This window comes from Aotus nancymaae, unplaced genomic scaffold, assembly GCF_030222135.1.
Source record: "Aotus nancymaae isolate 86718 unplaced genomic scaffold, 86718_ANA_hifiasm-v0.15.2.pri h1tg000138l, whole genome shotgun sequence".
NCBI lineage: Eukaryota > Metazoa > Chordata > Mammalia > Primates > Aotidae > Aotus > Aotus nancymaae.
The window spans coordinates 3,357,765-3,373,656 of record NW_026988553.1 but is presented as its reverse complement, the minus strand read 5'-3'; the positions used below and the strand labels follow the sequence as shown (position 1 = coordinate 3,373,656).

The 15,892-nt window shown below is 43.7% G+C and overlaps 2 protein-coding genes across 3 annotated transcripts in view; one reads left to right on the top strand and one right to left on the bottom strand.

Moving 5' to 3' along the window:
• Nucleotides 1–7,330, bottom strand: part of FUNDC2 (FUN14 domain containing 2) — a 30,750-nt gene extending 23,420 nt beyond the window's left edge. Inside the window, exons 1-2 of the mRNA XM_064371557.1 lie at nucleotides 7,198–7,330; nucleotides 1,220–1,370 (exon numbers count right to left, since the gene is read on the bottom strand). Coding sequence (XP_064227627.1) covers nucleotides 1,220–1,370; nucleotides 7,198–7,330 — 284 coding nt within the window. The remainder of the gene's footprint in view (nucleotides 1–1,219; nucleotides 1,371–7,197) is intronic.
• A 1,597-nt stretch (nucleotides 7,331–8,927) lies between these two features.
• Nucleotides 8,928–15,892, top strand: part of F8 (coagulation factor VIII) — a 134,313-nt gene continuing 127,348 nt past the window's right edge. For both annotated transcript variants that reach the window (XM_064371529.1, XM_064371532.1), the window contains exon 1: nucleotides 8,928–9,424. In XM_064371529.1, the coding sequence (XP_064227599.1) occupies nucleotides 9,282–9,424 (143 nt within the window). In that variant the 5' untranslated portion in view covers nucleotides 8,928–9,281. The remainder of the gene's footprint in view (nucleotides 9,425–15,892) is intronic.

Here is a 15,892-nt window from a genome sequence, read left to right as displayed (position 1 = left end):
GGAACTGAAAAGAGGAGATGCCAATGGTCAACAGACACATGTGAAAGTTCCTCAGGGAAATGTAAGTGAAAACCACCATGAAATACTACCCCCTAACTACCAGGCTGGCAAAATTTCAACAGTCTGAATTTAACTTGATTATCTCCCTAAAGAAAAATTGATTTTTTAAAAATTTGACAATCTGGCAAAATCAAGTGCTAAAAGCAGTTTTAGAAGGTGCTTTGACATTATTTAGTGAAGCTGAAGATACCCATACCTGTGACCCTACAGAAATGTATGCACATATACACCGGAAAACCTAATACTCATATCAGCATAGTATAGCCAAATATTCCATATTTGCTATATCGTGCTATAAAATTTTTCAAAAGTATTATAACATAATGAGAAATAATCTCATAATAAAAGTATTATGAGATTATGAGAAAAGATTATGAGATTAATGGATTCAAGACTCACCTATGAAATTTGCTATTAACACTTTTTGAATGTATTACAAATGAAACCATAAGCTGTATCACATTAAGTTATCATCTGGCATAGCTAATAAGTAGTTAGCTCTTTATTCTACCACTCACCAGCTATCTGGCCTTGGGCAAATTAACCTTTCTGAGCCTCAGTTTTTATAAAACTAGGATAGAAAATAACAATACTAATTCCAGAGTTGTGAGAAGAAAATGAGATACCTATGTAAATACTTCAAACAGTACCTGGCATACAGCAAACACTCCTTGTGTGTAACCATTAAATGGTACTTTAAGATGATGTTTACATGGCCGGGTGTGGTGGCTCAAGCCTGTAATCCCAGCACTTTGGGAGTCCGAGGCAGGTGGATCACGAGGTCAAGAGATCGAGACCATCCTGGCCAACATGGTGAAACCCCGTCTCTACTAAAAATACAAAAATTAGCTGGGCGTGGTGGCACACGCTTGTAGTCCCAGCTACAAGGGAGGCTGAGGCAGGAGAATTGCTTGAACCCAGGAGGCAGAGGTTGCAGTGAGCCAAGATTGTGCCACTGCACTCCAGCCTGGCGCCTGGCAACAGAGTGAGACTCTGTCTCCAAAAGAAAAAAAAAAAGATGATGTTTACATACATGCTACACGTTAAGTGACCAAGTTCACAAAAGCCAATGTGTTTTCCTTGGTTAAAGAAGATGGTACCTATAACTGCAATGCTATACCATGCACAAAAGACAGCGGACATCTTTCACATCACTTACCATCCAGTGACACCTCCGATGAACAGCTGAGTTGCCACGCTATACTTTTCGGCTGAAGGTCCAGATTCCTGCCCGAATAGCTTACGCCACCATGGCTGCTTCTTAGCAAATTCTGCAAGGTCCAGTGACTCAAAACTTCCCTCAAAGTTTCCTACAAGAAGTAATATGTTAAATAAGAAAATACTTACTTTTATAACAAATCACTACCATACCTAACTAGATTAAGAGATACTTACAGAGACAGATGTAATCAGAAACCTCCACATATCATTCTATTTTAAATAGTAAATTTACTCTGAAATTCTAAGTTGCAATTTTTGAAAATCATACTAAAATCAGCAAATACCAATGTCTGTATTAAAGGGAAAAGCCTAGGAAATCTAGAAGTAGTCCTCAGATTTTTCCTCTCAAATTTAAAAATAACCAAAAAGGCCAGGCACGGTGGCTCACACCCGTAATCCCAGCACTTTGGGAGGCCGAGGCGGGCAGATTACCAGGTCAGGAGTTCAAAACCAGCCTGGCCAACATGGCGAAACCCCATCTCTACTAAAAACACAAAAATTAACTGGGCACGGTGGCAGGTGCCTGTAATCCCAACTAGTCGAAAGGCTGAGGTACAAGAATCGCTCAAACCCGGGAGGCGAAGGTTGCAGTGAGCCAAGATTGTGCCGCTTCACTCCAGCCTGGGCAAAAGAGTGAGACTCTCTCTCAAATAAATAAATGGATAAAACCAAAAAGACCTACAAGAAACTGTCAGTAATACATCCCAAATGAAACAAACTTTCTTCATTTGCCCCTTCTCTTCAGGAGTAACTCAGTGCTATTCAGTAATCCACAAATGTTCTCAGTACTACATGGATCTCCAGTGATAATAAAGGTGAGAGGTAATGTTTAATTGAGCTCTTACTATTTACCAGGCACTGTGCTAAGCATTAAACATGTACATGTAATTAAATCCACAGAATTAGGTAGGTAGCACTTATTAACTCCATTTTACAATTGAGAAATGAAGGCTCAGAAGTGATTTGGCCAATCATGAAGAAAGAATTAACAAAATGTCATTCCCTTTCTCTATGGGAAGATAATGTCAGGCTTCCCTACCATACCCAGCCTTGTTTCCCTGGAAACACACCACACTAAGAAATGTGTGACATGAAACGTCAGCAATTTACTATTCAAAGCTGTTTACTGTAAAATTGACCTCAAATGATCAACTTCATCTAGGATGAAGTCTGTACAATCTTTTCACACACAAAGTAATAAACAACAGAAAATTACTACTACCCATGCAAAGGCAAAGCCATATAAAGGAAAAAAAATGTTTAAATAAAAGAAATAGAAGCAGGCCGGGCGCAGTGGCTCACACCTGTAATACCAACACTTTGGAAAGCCCAGGCAGGAGGATCACTTGAAGTCAGCAGTTCGAGACCAGCCTGGCCAACATGGTGAAACCCCCGTCTCTACTAAAAATCCAAAAATTAGCTGGGTGTGGTGGCGCACGCCTGTAGTCCCAGCTACTTGGGACGCTGAGACAGGAAAATCACTTGAAGGCAGGTGGTGAAGGTTGAAGAAAGAAAAAAGAAAAGGAAAAAGAAAGAGAAGTAGAACCAGAGATGATCAAGATACTGAAGTAAGCAAATAACAACGTTCAAAAAATGTTCGAAAGATTAAACACACATGTAATTGGAGTTCCAAAAGATTAGAAAGAATGGCATAGAAGTTACAGTCAAAGAGGTACGCTGAAGTGATTCAGGCAGACAAGAAATGATGCCACACAGAAGTTTGGAAATGCAGAAGGAAATGACAGGCATTGGAATGGGTAAATCAGTGAATAAATGTAAATGAATACTTACTGTACAAAATAATAATTACAGAGATTTTATACTTTCAAAATCAAAGACAAAAATCAGAATTACAAAGTAGAAAACAGGAATAGAAGGGAATTTCTTCAATCTGATATAGGACATCAATGAAAAATATCCAACTAACATCATACTTAATGGTGAAATACGGAACACTTTCCTTCCCCTGAAATCTATTCAACTTTTTTTTTTTTTTTTTGAGACAGGGTCTCACTCTGTCACCCACGTTGGAGTGCAGTGCCAGTATCACAGATTATTGCAACTTCAAATTTCTGGGCTCAAGCAATCGTCCCACCTCAGCCTCCCCAGTAGCTGGATTACAGCTGTGCACCACTGTGGCCAGCTGATTTTTTTTTTTTTTTTTTTTTTTTTTTTTTTTGAGACAGGAGGTGTCACTTTGTTGCCCAGGCAGGTGTAGAACTCCTAGCCCCAAGTGATCCTCCCTCCTTGGCCTCCCAAAGCGCTGGGATTACAGGTCTGAGCCACCTTGCCCAGCACTGCACTGGAGTTCCTAGCCAGTGCAACAAAAGAAAAGAAAAGTCAAAGAAATTAGAAAGCAGGTACAATAACAGTTCTGTCTTCATTGGCAGCTAATATGACTGTACATATAGAAAAACCAGAAAAATCTACAAAAAGCAACCAGAAGCAAGGTTACAGATTATAAGACCGATATTAAAAAGTCATTTGAATTTTTATGTATTAGAAATGATGGGCCAGGCGCGGTGGCTCACGCCTGTAATCCCAGCACTTTGGGAGGCCGAGGCGGGTAGATCACGAGGTCAAGAGATCGAGACCATCCCGGTCAACATGGTGAAACCTCGTCTCTACTAAAAATACAAAAAATTAGCCGGGCACGGTGGTGCGTGCCTGTAATCCCAGCTACTCGGGAGGCTGAGGCAGGAGAATCGCCTGAACCCAGGAGGCGGAGGTTGCGGTGAGCCAAGATCGCGCCATTGCACTCCAGCCTGGGTAACAAGAGCGAAACTCCGTCTCAAAAAAAAAGAAACGATGAACTAGAAAAGAAAATAATTTTAATTGCAAAAATTGTGTTGGAATAAGCTCAATGGAAGATACAGAAGACCTCTTCACTGTAAATTACAAAACGCTGCAAACTAAAAACACTGCAAATAAACTGAAGATGACCTAAAATAACAGGGATATACTATGCTTATGTTTTGCAAGACTCAATATTTTTAAGGTGTTCATTCTCTCCATAGATTGATCTATATATTCAATACAATCCCAATCAAAAAGGAGGTTTTTATGTGATTGACAAACCAGTTCTAAAATTCATATGAAGGTCCAAAAAAACTGAGCAGTGTTCCAGTTACTATGGCTGTACAACAAATTACTCCAAAACCTCATGAAGCAAAACAATAATATATTATGCTCTTACATTCTGTGGATCAGGAATTCGGCCACAGCACCGTGGTTTGTGTCCGTTTCACGATGTTCTGAGGCTTTAGCCAGAAGATTTACAGGCTGGGTCTGAAGATTCTATACTCACACAAATAGATAGGCTGCCCCTCTATGTGAGGCACTCTAGGCTTCCTTACAGCATAAGAACCGAGTACAGGAGGTAAAAGTCCCAAGAAATGGAGAGTGCAAAAGCAGCGTTACTTCTGCTGCCTTCCATAGGAACAGGCAGGCAGTCACAAGCTCCCACCCAGATTCATGAAGAGGGACTATAGATCCCACCCCTGGGTGGGAGGAGTGTCAAAGTCACTAGGAATCGGAAATATTGCTGCAATCAGGAAGATACAAACTGCCACAAACGGCCAGAATATTCCTGGGTGGGGGGTGGGGGGGGTTGGGGGTGGGGGCAGCAGGGGAGAAGAGGGTTCAAGGAATTTCAAGACTTACTATAAAGCTACAGTATAATATATAACTACCTTAATTTCAAGACTTACAAAGCTGGCCGGGTGCAGTGGCTCAAGCCTGTAATCCCAGCACTTTGGGAGGCCGAGGCAGGCAGATCACGAGGTCAAGAGATCGAGACCATCCTGGCCAACACGGTGAAACCCCGTTTCCACTAAAAATACAAAAATGAGCAGGGCGTGGTGGCGTGCACCTGTAGTCCCAGCTACTCAGGAGGCTGAGGCAGGAGAATTGCTTGAACCCGGGAGGCGGAGGTTGCAGTGAACCGAGACTGTGCCACTGCACTCCAGCCTGGTGCCTGGCGACAGAGTAAGACTCTATCTCCAAAAAAAAAAAAAGACTTACAAAGCTATGACATTCAATACTGTCGAACTGACCCACGGATACCCAAATATAGCAATGGAAGAGAATCCAGAATCCAGAAATAGATACACACATAGAGTCATTTGATTTGTAATAACATAGCACCAAGGTAATTCAATGAAGGAAACAGCAAATGATGTTAGAAGTACCAGATATTTGTGTTAAAAAAAAAAAAAAAAACTACTCTCAACCTCTACCTCAAACCATACACAAAATGTAATTCAAGAATTCATTCAAGATGCAGAACAAAATAAGGATGTTTGAGTACCCGGGTACTCTACGGCCTCACAGGTAGTTTATTTTTCTAGTGTAACAAAACATGACGGTTATGTTCAAGAAACTCTCTTCCGAGGTTAAAGAATGTTACTGAAAACGAGAATGAGTTTTCAGTTTTGTTTTAATGTAATTTGACCAAGCCCCTTAGATCAACAAGTGGCTGCAGTCAAAAAGGGGAATTACAGACTGAGGTGGGAGGATCACTTGAGCTCAGCCTGAGTCCAGGAGTTTGGGGCTGCAGTGAGCTGTGATGGTGCCACTGCACTCTAGCCTGAATGACAGATCTAGTCCCTAAAAAGGGGCGAGGGGGAGGTGGATTAAATGCGAGCTATTTGGTCAGTCATTAGTCAAACACTGCTACGCACTATAATAAATAGACAAAAGTCAGTCACTAGCCACGTTCATGAGCCCAGGAAATCAGTGATGACAGTATTACGTGATCATCACTGTCATAACAACTGAAATTCATCTTAACCTCAAAATTTCTCACAACAATCTCCTAGGTGCAAATACCGGATCAACCTATACGTTTAAAGTCAATAAGAGCAGTCTGCTCTACCGAAAAATACATAATTATCACATTGTACATTCTACCTTCCTAGAGTCATCTAAAATTGAGTGGTGTGCTGGTAAAATCCTTAACAGTCGGCTTTAGGCAGGGGCTGATCTGTAGTGCAGCCAATTTCCATTGTGTATTCCTTCATCGTGACGTGAGCGTGACATAACTGAACTGTGACACCACTGAACTCAGAGTTGGGATGTGTATAGTATCTCCTCCACACAGATGCAATAAATGTATAAGGAACCTCAAAAGCAAAGTAACGATACGACATGGTAAATAATAAAAGTGATAAGTATTTAGTATCTTCACTGCTTTTGTTTTTTTTTTTTTTTTTTTTTTTTTTTGAGACAGAGTTTCGGTCTTGTTACCCAGGCTGGAGTGCAATGGCGCCATCTCGGCTCACCGCAACCTCCGCCTCCTGGGTTCAGGCAATTCTCCTGCCTCAGCCTCACCAGTACCTGGGATTACAGGCACGCGCCACCGTGCCCAGCTAATTTTTTGTATTATTTAGTAGAGACGGGGTTTCACCATGTTGACCGGGATGGTCTCGATCTCTTGACCTCGTGATCCACCCGCCTCGGCCTCCCAAAGTGCTGGGATTACAGGCGTGAGCCACCGCGCCCGGCTATGCTAGTTTTCCAAAACCATCAACAACGTAGTTGGGGAGTCGCCTCGCACACAGAATGACGCCACGAGGCGTTTGAGATGAACGTCCAAAGGGACAAAGAAGCCAGAACGCTTCTGAGAACAGAAACGGAATGTCTACGGGCTTTAGCTGCCGGGGGCGGCGCCGGAAGGCTGGGTGAGGTCCACTGGAGACGACACCCCTAGGTCGTTAGGCCCCAGACATGCGTGTGACCTTGGCCGGGTCCTGGAGCTGCTGGGCCAGGGGCGAGCCCCGAGGGCCCTCCCCGTCCCCGTGCCGCTCGGGCTCCCGGGGGACCTCAGTCGGCACTGGCGGGAGCAGAGCCCTTCCCCTTCCGGAGCCCAGGAAGGCGGCTCCCCGCGGCGCTGGCCGCGCGCGCGCCCGCCCTTACCTTGACTGGACGCAGCCATTTCGAGGAGCTCCTCTCGCGAGGACACACACAGAGGATGTGCGCGGTAGGCCGCGGAGTGGCGCGCAGTCGTCGCCACCACTTGGCTTCCGGCACGTGGGGCAGATGTTTCCATTCCCACGGCGGCGGCGGCGGAAGAGGGCGGGCCGGGGGCGCGGCGGCCGCTTCCGGTCTCAGCTAGCGTCTGCGTCACAGAGCTCAGCGGACTGCGTCACTAGCCCTGCAGGCACGCCCAACTGATGCGCCGAGACGCGCGTGCGCAGAGAGCCTCCCGGGGGCTGAGGCTCCCTCCGACACTCGCCGCCAGTCACGCACGCCCTAGCAACCCGGGCCGTGGGGACTCGCTCCTTAAGTACCTGCAGGCACGCCCAAGTGATGCGCCGAGATGCGCGTGCGCAGAGCACTCCCCCCAGTCACCCACGCCCTAGCAACCCCGGCCGTGGGGACTCGCTCCGTAAGTACCTGGAGGCACGCCCAAGTGATGCGCCGAGATGCGCGTGCGTAGAGAGCCTCCCGGGGTACTCGCTCCCTAAGTACCTGCAGGCACGCCCAAGTGATGCGCCGAGATGCGCGTGCGCAGAGAGCCTCCCGGGGGACTCGCTCTCTAAGTACTTGCAGGCACGATGCGCCGAGATGCGCGTGCGCAGAGCACCCCCCCCCCAGTCACCCACGCCCTAGCAACCCGGGCCGTGGGGACTCGCTCCGTAAGTTTCTGGAGGCACGCCCAACTGATGCGCCGAGACGCGCGTGCGCAGAGTATTCCCCCCCCAATCACCCACGCCCTACCAACCCGGGCCGTGAGGACTCGCTCCGTAAGTACCTGCGGGCACACCCAATTGATGCGCCGAGACGCGCGTGCGCAGAGAGCCTCCCGGGGGCCTTGCTCCCTAAGTACCTGCAGGCACGCCCAGCTGATGCGCCGAGATGCGCCTGCGCAGAGTATTACCCGCCCCCGCCAGTCACCCACGCCCTAGCAACCCGGGCCGTGAGGACTCGCTCCGTAAGTACCTGCGGGCACACCCAATTGATGCGCCGAGACGCGCGTGCGCAGAGAGCCTCCCGGGGGCCTTGCTCCCTAAGTACCTGCAGGCACGCCCAGCTGATGCGCCGAGATGCGCCTGCGCAGAGCACTCCCCTCCAGTCCCCCACGCCCTACCAACCCGGGCCTTGTGGACTCGCTCCCTAAGGACCCGGAGGCGAGTTCCTGACACGACTCTGACTCCATCCTCAATCCTTGCCTGGTTACGAATATTCTACCTATGACTCACTAAAGATAAAGACGGCTGAGAGACCGTGTGTGTTCATGTAAACATCAAGCAAATGCTTACCGGCTCCTGCGATGTGCCCGACTCTTTTAGTGGAAGAAGACACATTTTATTTATGTATTTAATTTTTATTTTCTTTTTTTTTTTTCCTTTTTTTTTGAGACGGAGTTTCGCTCTTGTTACCCAGGCTGGAGTGCAATGGCGCGATCTCGGCTCACCGCAACCTCCGCCTCCTGGGTTCAAGCAATTCTCCTGCCTCAGCCTCCTAAGAAGCTGGGATTACAGGCACGCGCCACCATGCCCAGCTAATTTTTTGTATTTCTTTTAGTGGAGACGGGGTTTTACCGTGTTGACCGGGATGGTCTCGATCTCTTGACCTCGTGATCCACCCGCCTCGGCCTCCCAAAGTGCTGGGATTACATGTAAATTGTAGTTTTAAAACTCTGGTTCACTTTGACTTCTTCACCCCTCTCTTCCTTTCCTTACAGCTTCTGATTAAAACAGACTTCTCATGTCCCTACTGCTCTCAGAAGTGAACGGGTTAAGTTTAGCTCAGCCTCCCTTTTTCTACTTCAGTTCTTCCTGTGGCTGCTTCCCACAGACAAACAGGAAGCAATTCTACCGGTTACTACTTAGTGCTAAGCACATCCAGTGGGTAAAGTTCCCTAAAATTCTCTGCGAAGAAATTGGGACTCTTCACTAAATCAGAAATTTTGCTTTTTCCCCTCCTGGGAGCTAAAGACATTTTTAAGAGGAATTAACCTTTTACTTCTCCAGTTGAACATTTGTAGCATAAAAATCATGCAGATAGAGCTCTCCACCTGCTTCTTTCTGTGCCTTTTCCGATTCTGCTTTAGTGCCACCAGAAGATACTACCTGGGTGCAGTGGAAGTGCCATGGGACTATATGCAAAGTGATCTCGGTGAGCTGCATGTGGACACAAGGTAAAGGCATGTTCTGTAGCGTCTGATCAGGGGCCAGGATTGTGGGGATGTGAGTCTGCTTGGAGAAAGGTGCAGACATTGGGTTAGGATGGTTGTGATGCTACCTGGGCCCCAAAGGAACATTTATAGGTAAGATGTGTACACATCTGTATTATTAGCACAGATGCTAATTGCCAGTTCTTTTCATAGGTCTGACGTATTCGTTGATATTCTGTTCTATTTTATCCATTGCTTCTCTTTCTCACCTGCTGCTCCTCCGGATTCTAGAGACAAGTAGCAGAAGGGTGAAGGAACAAAGATAAAACTTCCCTCCACCTGCCCAAGCTTCCCTAGAGAGATTTCAAGGCAATGAAATCCAATCAATATCACACACAAGTTTCATGTCTAATTCTCTTGTGTGTACATGTGACATGTGTTCTTTGGTATCTTTTCCTGCTTTGGGTGTCAGGATAAAATCAGGCATGAGTTCAGAAGCTTTGAATGTTTTGGGGGTTCTCGTGCATTTAGGGAGAGTAGTAAATAACTTTATCATGTTGTCTATGGTCATCAGTTGATTCAGATTTTCCTGCCTCTTCTTCAGTAAATATCGGTGTATTTTTTGGTTCATATTTTGGTCTATATTTTCATAGAAAGCTATTTTCCATCCGTAGATTTGATCATGTGTTGGTATCAAGTTACGTAAGAGTCTCTGGTGATTTTGTTGAACGGTTGTGTGTCTGTTTCATTCCTTATGTAGTTTATGTTTTCTTTCTCTCTTTTTTAAAAATAATATTTCTGGGAGTTTTCTTGACTTTATTGGTCTTGTCAAGAATTATCTTTTGGTTTAATTTATCGACCTCTATTCTTCTGTCGCATCAGTTTCTGCTTCTACTTTCATTAATTCCTTCCTTCCTGCTGAAATCGTGTATTTTATATTTTGTTTTGTCTTCTTCAAATGTGTAATATAAAAGACTTAAATATAATACATATATGATGGCTACGTAAACATTAAGTGTGGTCATGTTGGAAGGCTGAGGTGGAAGAATCACCTGAGCCCAGGGAAGTCAGGGCTGCAGGGAGCTGTGATTGCTCCTCTGTGCTCCAGCCTGGTCTTGATCTCTTGACCTCGTGATCCACCCGCCTTGGCCTCCCAAAGTGCTGGGATTACAGGCGTGAGACACCGCGCCCGGACTTCTTGGTTCTTTCTGTTTGGCTCCTCACCTTCCGTCAGTCCCTTTCTCCCCCACCTCAACCAGGTAACCCCAGTACGATGATATATATTCACACACATAAACACACACACACACACACACACACACACACACACACAAAGGTTTTCTTGGACATTATTTGTTTTATAACATTGGGGCATTATACACACATTTCTCACTAATTAACACCCACTAGAACTCCAAGTCAATTGGCATAGCTCTAATTCATTATTTTTAAAAGCTATATAAGATTCTATGGTATGGCTGTGCCATAATTTAGTGAACACATTCACTTTATTCCAGTTTTGTGGCTACTATATCCTGTACCATTACACACTGGTGCTTTTATAACTGTCGAACAAATCTGCAAGAGGAATATTACTGGAATGAAGGGAATGTTTCCTTCTAAGTTTTAATTTCCAACAACACCAGAACTTTTCACGCATTTCCACCACTGAAGTATGGAAACGCCCTTCTCTCTGCATTCACATTAGTGGTAAGTTTAACCCTGTTTTTAAAATTGGCCAGTTCTATAGGTGTAGAGTCATATTGCATCTTGACTTTCATTGTGTTCTTATTATCTCTAATAAGTTGAGCATCTTTTTAAATGCTTGTTTGCTGTTGGATTTATTTGGGAGATTTAACTAGCATACGTTGCCCATTCTTCTTTGGGCTCTTTCATTTAAAAAAATATATATATGAGAACCCTTTTCTTATTACAAGTATAACTCTTTGTCATGTATATTGTGGTTTCCCCCAAGATCTGTTGTTTGTCTGTTGACTTTGTTATAATTTTTACCAAAACAGTTCTTAATTTTTATAATCAGAGATGTCTTTTCTTTCATATCTTCAGAGCTGACAAGTTTGGTTAAAGATGTTTTCCCACACCTCAAGATTGTACATGTAGTCTTCCAGATTTTCTTGCAAGATGTTTACTGTTTCACTTTTTATATGCATATTTCTGGATCCTTAGGCTGTTTCACTAATATACTATTATCTTGCTATGCCAGTACTATATTGGTTTGATTACCGTGAGTCTATGATATCTTAGCTAGTCTTAGACGCTTTATTCTTCCACATAAAAATGTTAAGATATTTTTCAAATTGAAAAGATCGAAGCCCTGTTGTGATTCTAACTGAAATTTCATTAAACTCATACCTTAATTTTATTAATACAATAAATTTAAATAGTTTTCTTATTACACTTATCTCTATGTACTTTAGAAGCATGCTATTGTTGATAAAATAGTGTTCTCCTATTTCCGTTTATAAGTGCTTAATACCAGAATAGAGATAAGCTATTGGTTTGTTTATATTCAGCTTTTTCTTTTGAGACAGGGTCTCATTTTGTCACCCAGACTGCAGTGCAGTGGGTACAGCTTTGTCCTCCCGGGTACAAGCAATTCTCCTGGCTTTGCCACAGAATGTTTATCATAAATGGCTTTTCAGCACCTGCTATCATCTCAATTGTCTTCTTTAATATGTTGATAAATCATGTTAATAGAGGTCCTAACACTGACATTCTTGGAGTAAAATCTACTATTCCTGTAGTTTGATTATTAGTGGGTTCCGGGTGCTACTATTTCTTTAGATACTCTGTGCCTTTAAATGTAAGATTGAGCAATAGCTTTTTTTTTTTTTTACTATTATTACTAGGTTTTCACTACTCAACCTACTATAATAATAGTAAACAAAGTTTTATTGGCTTATCAAATGACTTGAGGAGTGCTACATCTTTTTCTATCGCTTAGAAGAGCTTCAGTAACATTTGAACTATCCATTGTCTAAAACTTAGGCAAGACTCACTTATGAATCCATTTCCTCCTAGTGACGTTTGCCAGGCTCTCCTATGATAATCGTTCAGTTCAAGTTTCACCTTATTCTAGGGTCAGCTCTAATAATTATACACCTTTCTGGGAAGTAACTTTTTTTTTTTTTTCAATTTTGTTGTCACAGTGTTGTACGTAGCACTCACTGGTGATTCTTTCACTCCACGTTATCTGTGGTTATGTGCCCTTTCTCATTCCTATTTGCCTGTTTTGTTGCTGGTGGTTCTCTTTTCAAAGAATGAGCTTTTGGATTTATTTGTTTTTTCTAGTTGTTATAAAGCATTTTTATTTTCACTGAGCAGAAAAAATGAAAAGCTATTGATTAATTAACTGTGCTGTTTTGTTGGCATGTAGCTATGCACTGTTCACACGTTAATATATAAATCCTCAGTCCGTTTTATTTTGTCCGATGGGAAAACACGAACAGTGACATTTCCTGTGCAAAAAGTGAACAGTTCTACAATGCTAGCCCCGTATACCTTTATTAACATTCCAGAGACTTGTCCTCTCCACGTGATCTGACTTCTGCAGGATAACTTTCCAGGAAAAGTATTTTCTGATCAGTGGAGCTTGGAGATATAATGAAATAAGCAATCGGCCAAGTGCGGTGGTTCATACCTGTAATCCCAGCACTTTGGGAGGCCAAGGTAGGCAGAGTTTGAGACCAGCCTAGCCAGTGGTGAAACCCCGTCTCTACCAAAAATATTTTTTAAAAAAATTAGTCAGGCATAGTGGTGCTTGCCTGTCATCCCAGCTACCCAGGAGGCTGAGGCAGGAGAATCGCTTGAACCCGGGAGGCAGAGGTTGCAGTGAGCTGAAATCGCACCACCGCACTCCAGCCTGGGTGACAGAGCATGACTCCATCTCAAAGAAAAAACAAACAAAAAACAAAACAAAACAAAAAAAAAACAGTCTCGTATTCATTAACTGGACCTCAGCTTTCTTAAAGTTCACCCCAAAGATGAACTCCATGAAGGTACTAGTTCTCAAACTTCAGTGTGCATAAGAATCACTCGGGAAGCTTATTAAAATGCAGGTTCCTAGTCCCCATCCTCAGCAAACGATTTACTCCCCAGGTGATTGTACTCCATCCTGCCCCAGATTTACTGAGGTATAATGAATAAATAAAATATACTGTTTTGATGTAAGTATATGTTGTAAAATGGTATGTACCATTAAGGGTTTTCTTTTAGTTGTTTTCAGAATAGTTTGTAATATCTTCTTTGATTTCATCTTTGATAATCTAGATGTATGATTTTAATTGCTTTTTATGTTTTTATTTTTATTTATTTTTTTCTTTTTTTAAGACGGGGTTTCACCATCTTGGTCAGGCTGGTTTTGAACTCCTGACCTCAGGTGATCCGCCCCGCCTTGGCCCCCAAAGTGCTTGGATTACAGGCGTGAGCCACCACGACCGGCTTAATTGCTTTTTAAATTCGTTTATCGAGTTTGTTTGTAGTATTCGGATCAACTTTGAGTGTCTTGTTAATTTCCTATTGGCCGTGTAACAAATTACATCAAATGTATCAGCTTACGACAACGCCCATTTCCTACCTCACAGTTCCTACTGGTTAGAAGCCCAGGTGGGCTCAGCTGGATACTCTGTGCAGGGCCACACAAAGCCAAAACCCAGGTGTTCATAGGGCTGCAGTCCTCAGCAAAGGGTCTGGGCAAGAATCTGCTGACAGGCTCATTTGGAATGTGAGCATAATTTAGTTCCTTCTCTCACTTTCCATTTAGTTCCCTCTATCAGCAATGGTGCATCAACACTCTGTCATGCCTGCAATTGCTCTGACTTCAATTTTCCGTGCCTGTCTCTGGCCTTTCCCGCCTCTCTCTTTTGCTTTTAAGGACTCATGTGATTACAATTGTGCCGACCTGGATAATCAAGGATACGAGCCACATCTCAAGGTCAGCTGATCAGCAACCTTAATTCCGTCTGCAGTTTATTTTGCCACATAACATAACATATTTTTGGACATCACACCAAGAAGCAAAGGTAATGAGGGCCAGATTTTTACCTGCCACAGGTATAGTTTACATACAATGAGGCATATCCGTTTTAAATGTGCAGTTTGGTGAGTTTTGACAAATACATCCACTTGCATAACCACTACCCTAATCAACATCTCACTTTGTACCTGTATCTTATCTTTATCTTTGTCGGCATCTGTATCTGTGTTTCTACTTACATCTCTGTCTGTTTCTGTGTCTTATCTGTGTCTCTTCCTGTATCTATACCTGTATCTGTGTCTTGTCTGTGCCTGTATCTGTGTGTCTCTACCTCTTTCTATACTTGTTTGGTAAAAACACTAGTACGATATTCAGAAAAATATTAATAGTGGCTATTTCTGGACTCTAGGATTATGAGTGATTTTTTTTTTTTTTTTTTTTTTTTGAGACAGAGATTCGCTCTTGTTACCCAGGCTGGAGTGCAATGGCACGATCTCGGCTCACCAGAACCTCCGCCTCCTGGGTTCAGGCAATTGTCCTGCCTCAGCCTCCTGAGTAGCTGGGATTACAGGCACGCGCCACCATGCCCAGCTAATTTTTTGTATTTTTAGTAGAGGCGGGGTTTCACCATGTTGACCGGGATGGTCTCGATCTCTTGACCTCGTGATCCACCCGCCTCGGCCTCCCAAAGTGCTGGGATTACAGGCGTGAGCCACCGCGCCCGGCCTCACTCTTCTATTTTATGAAAGAGTTTGTGCAAAATTGGTATGATTCTACACATGATCATTTCTTTCTTAAATGTTTAACTATATTCACCAGGGAAATCATCGCATCCTAGCAATTTTTGTTTGGTTCCGATTGGTTTTTTTTTAAGGGTCTTAATTATGAATTCTGCTTTTTAATAGGTACAGGGCTATTTGAATTTTCTATTTCTTTTAGGATCAATTTTAATAATTTCCTTTAAGAAGTTCCATTTGAGACTGGGCATGGTGGCTCACACATGTAACCCCAACACTTTGGGAGGATGCAGGAGGATTGCTTTAGATCAGCCTGGGCAACATAACAAGATTTCATTTCTACAAAATCTTTTTTTTTATTTTTTTGAGACAGAGTCTTGCTCTGTTGCCAGGCGCCAGGCTGGAGTGCAATGGCGCGATCTCGGCTCACTGCAACCTCCGTCTCCTGGGTTCAGGCAATTCTCCTGCCTCAGCATCCCGAGTAGCTGGGACCACAGGTGCGTGCCACCACGCCCTGCTAATTTTTGTATTTTTTAGTAGAGACATGGTTTCACCATGGTCTTGATCTCTTGACCTCGTGTTCCGCCCGCCTCGGTCTCCCAAAATGGTGGGATTACAGGCGTGAGCCACCGTGCCCGGCCCAAAATTTCGTTCTAATTAGCCAAGTGTGGTAGCATATGCCTGTCGTCCCAGCTACTTGGAAGGCTGAAGCAGGAGGATCACTTGAGCCCAAGGGTTCAAGGCTGCAATAAACTATGG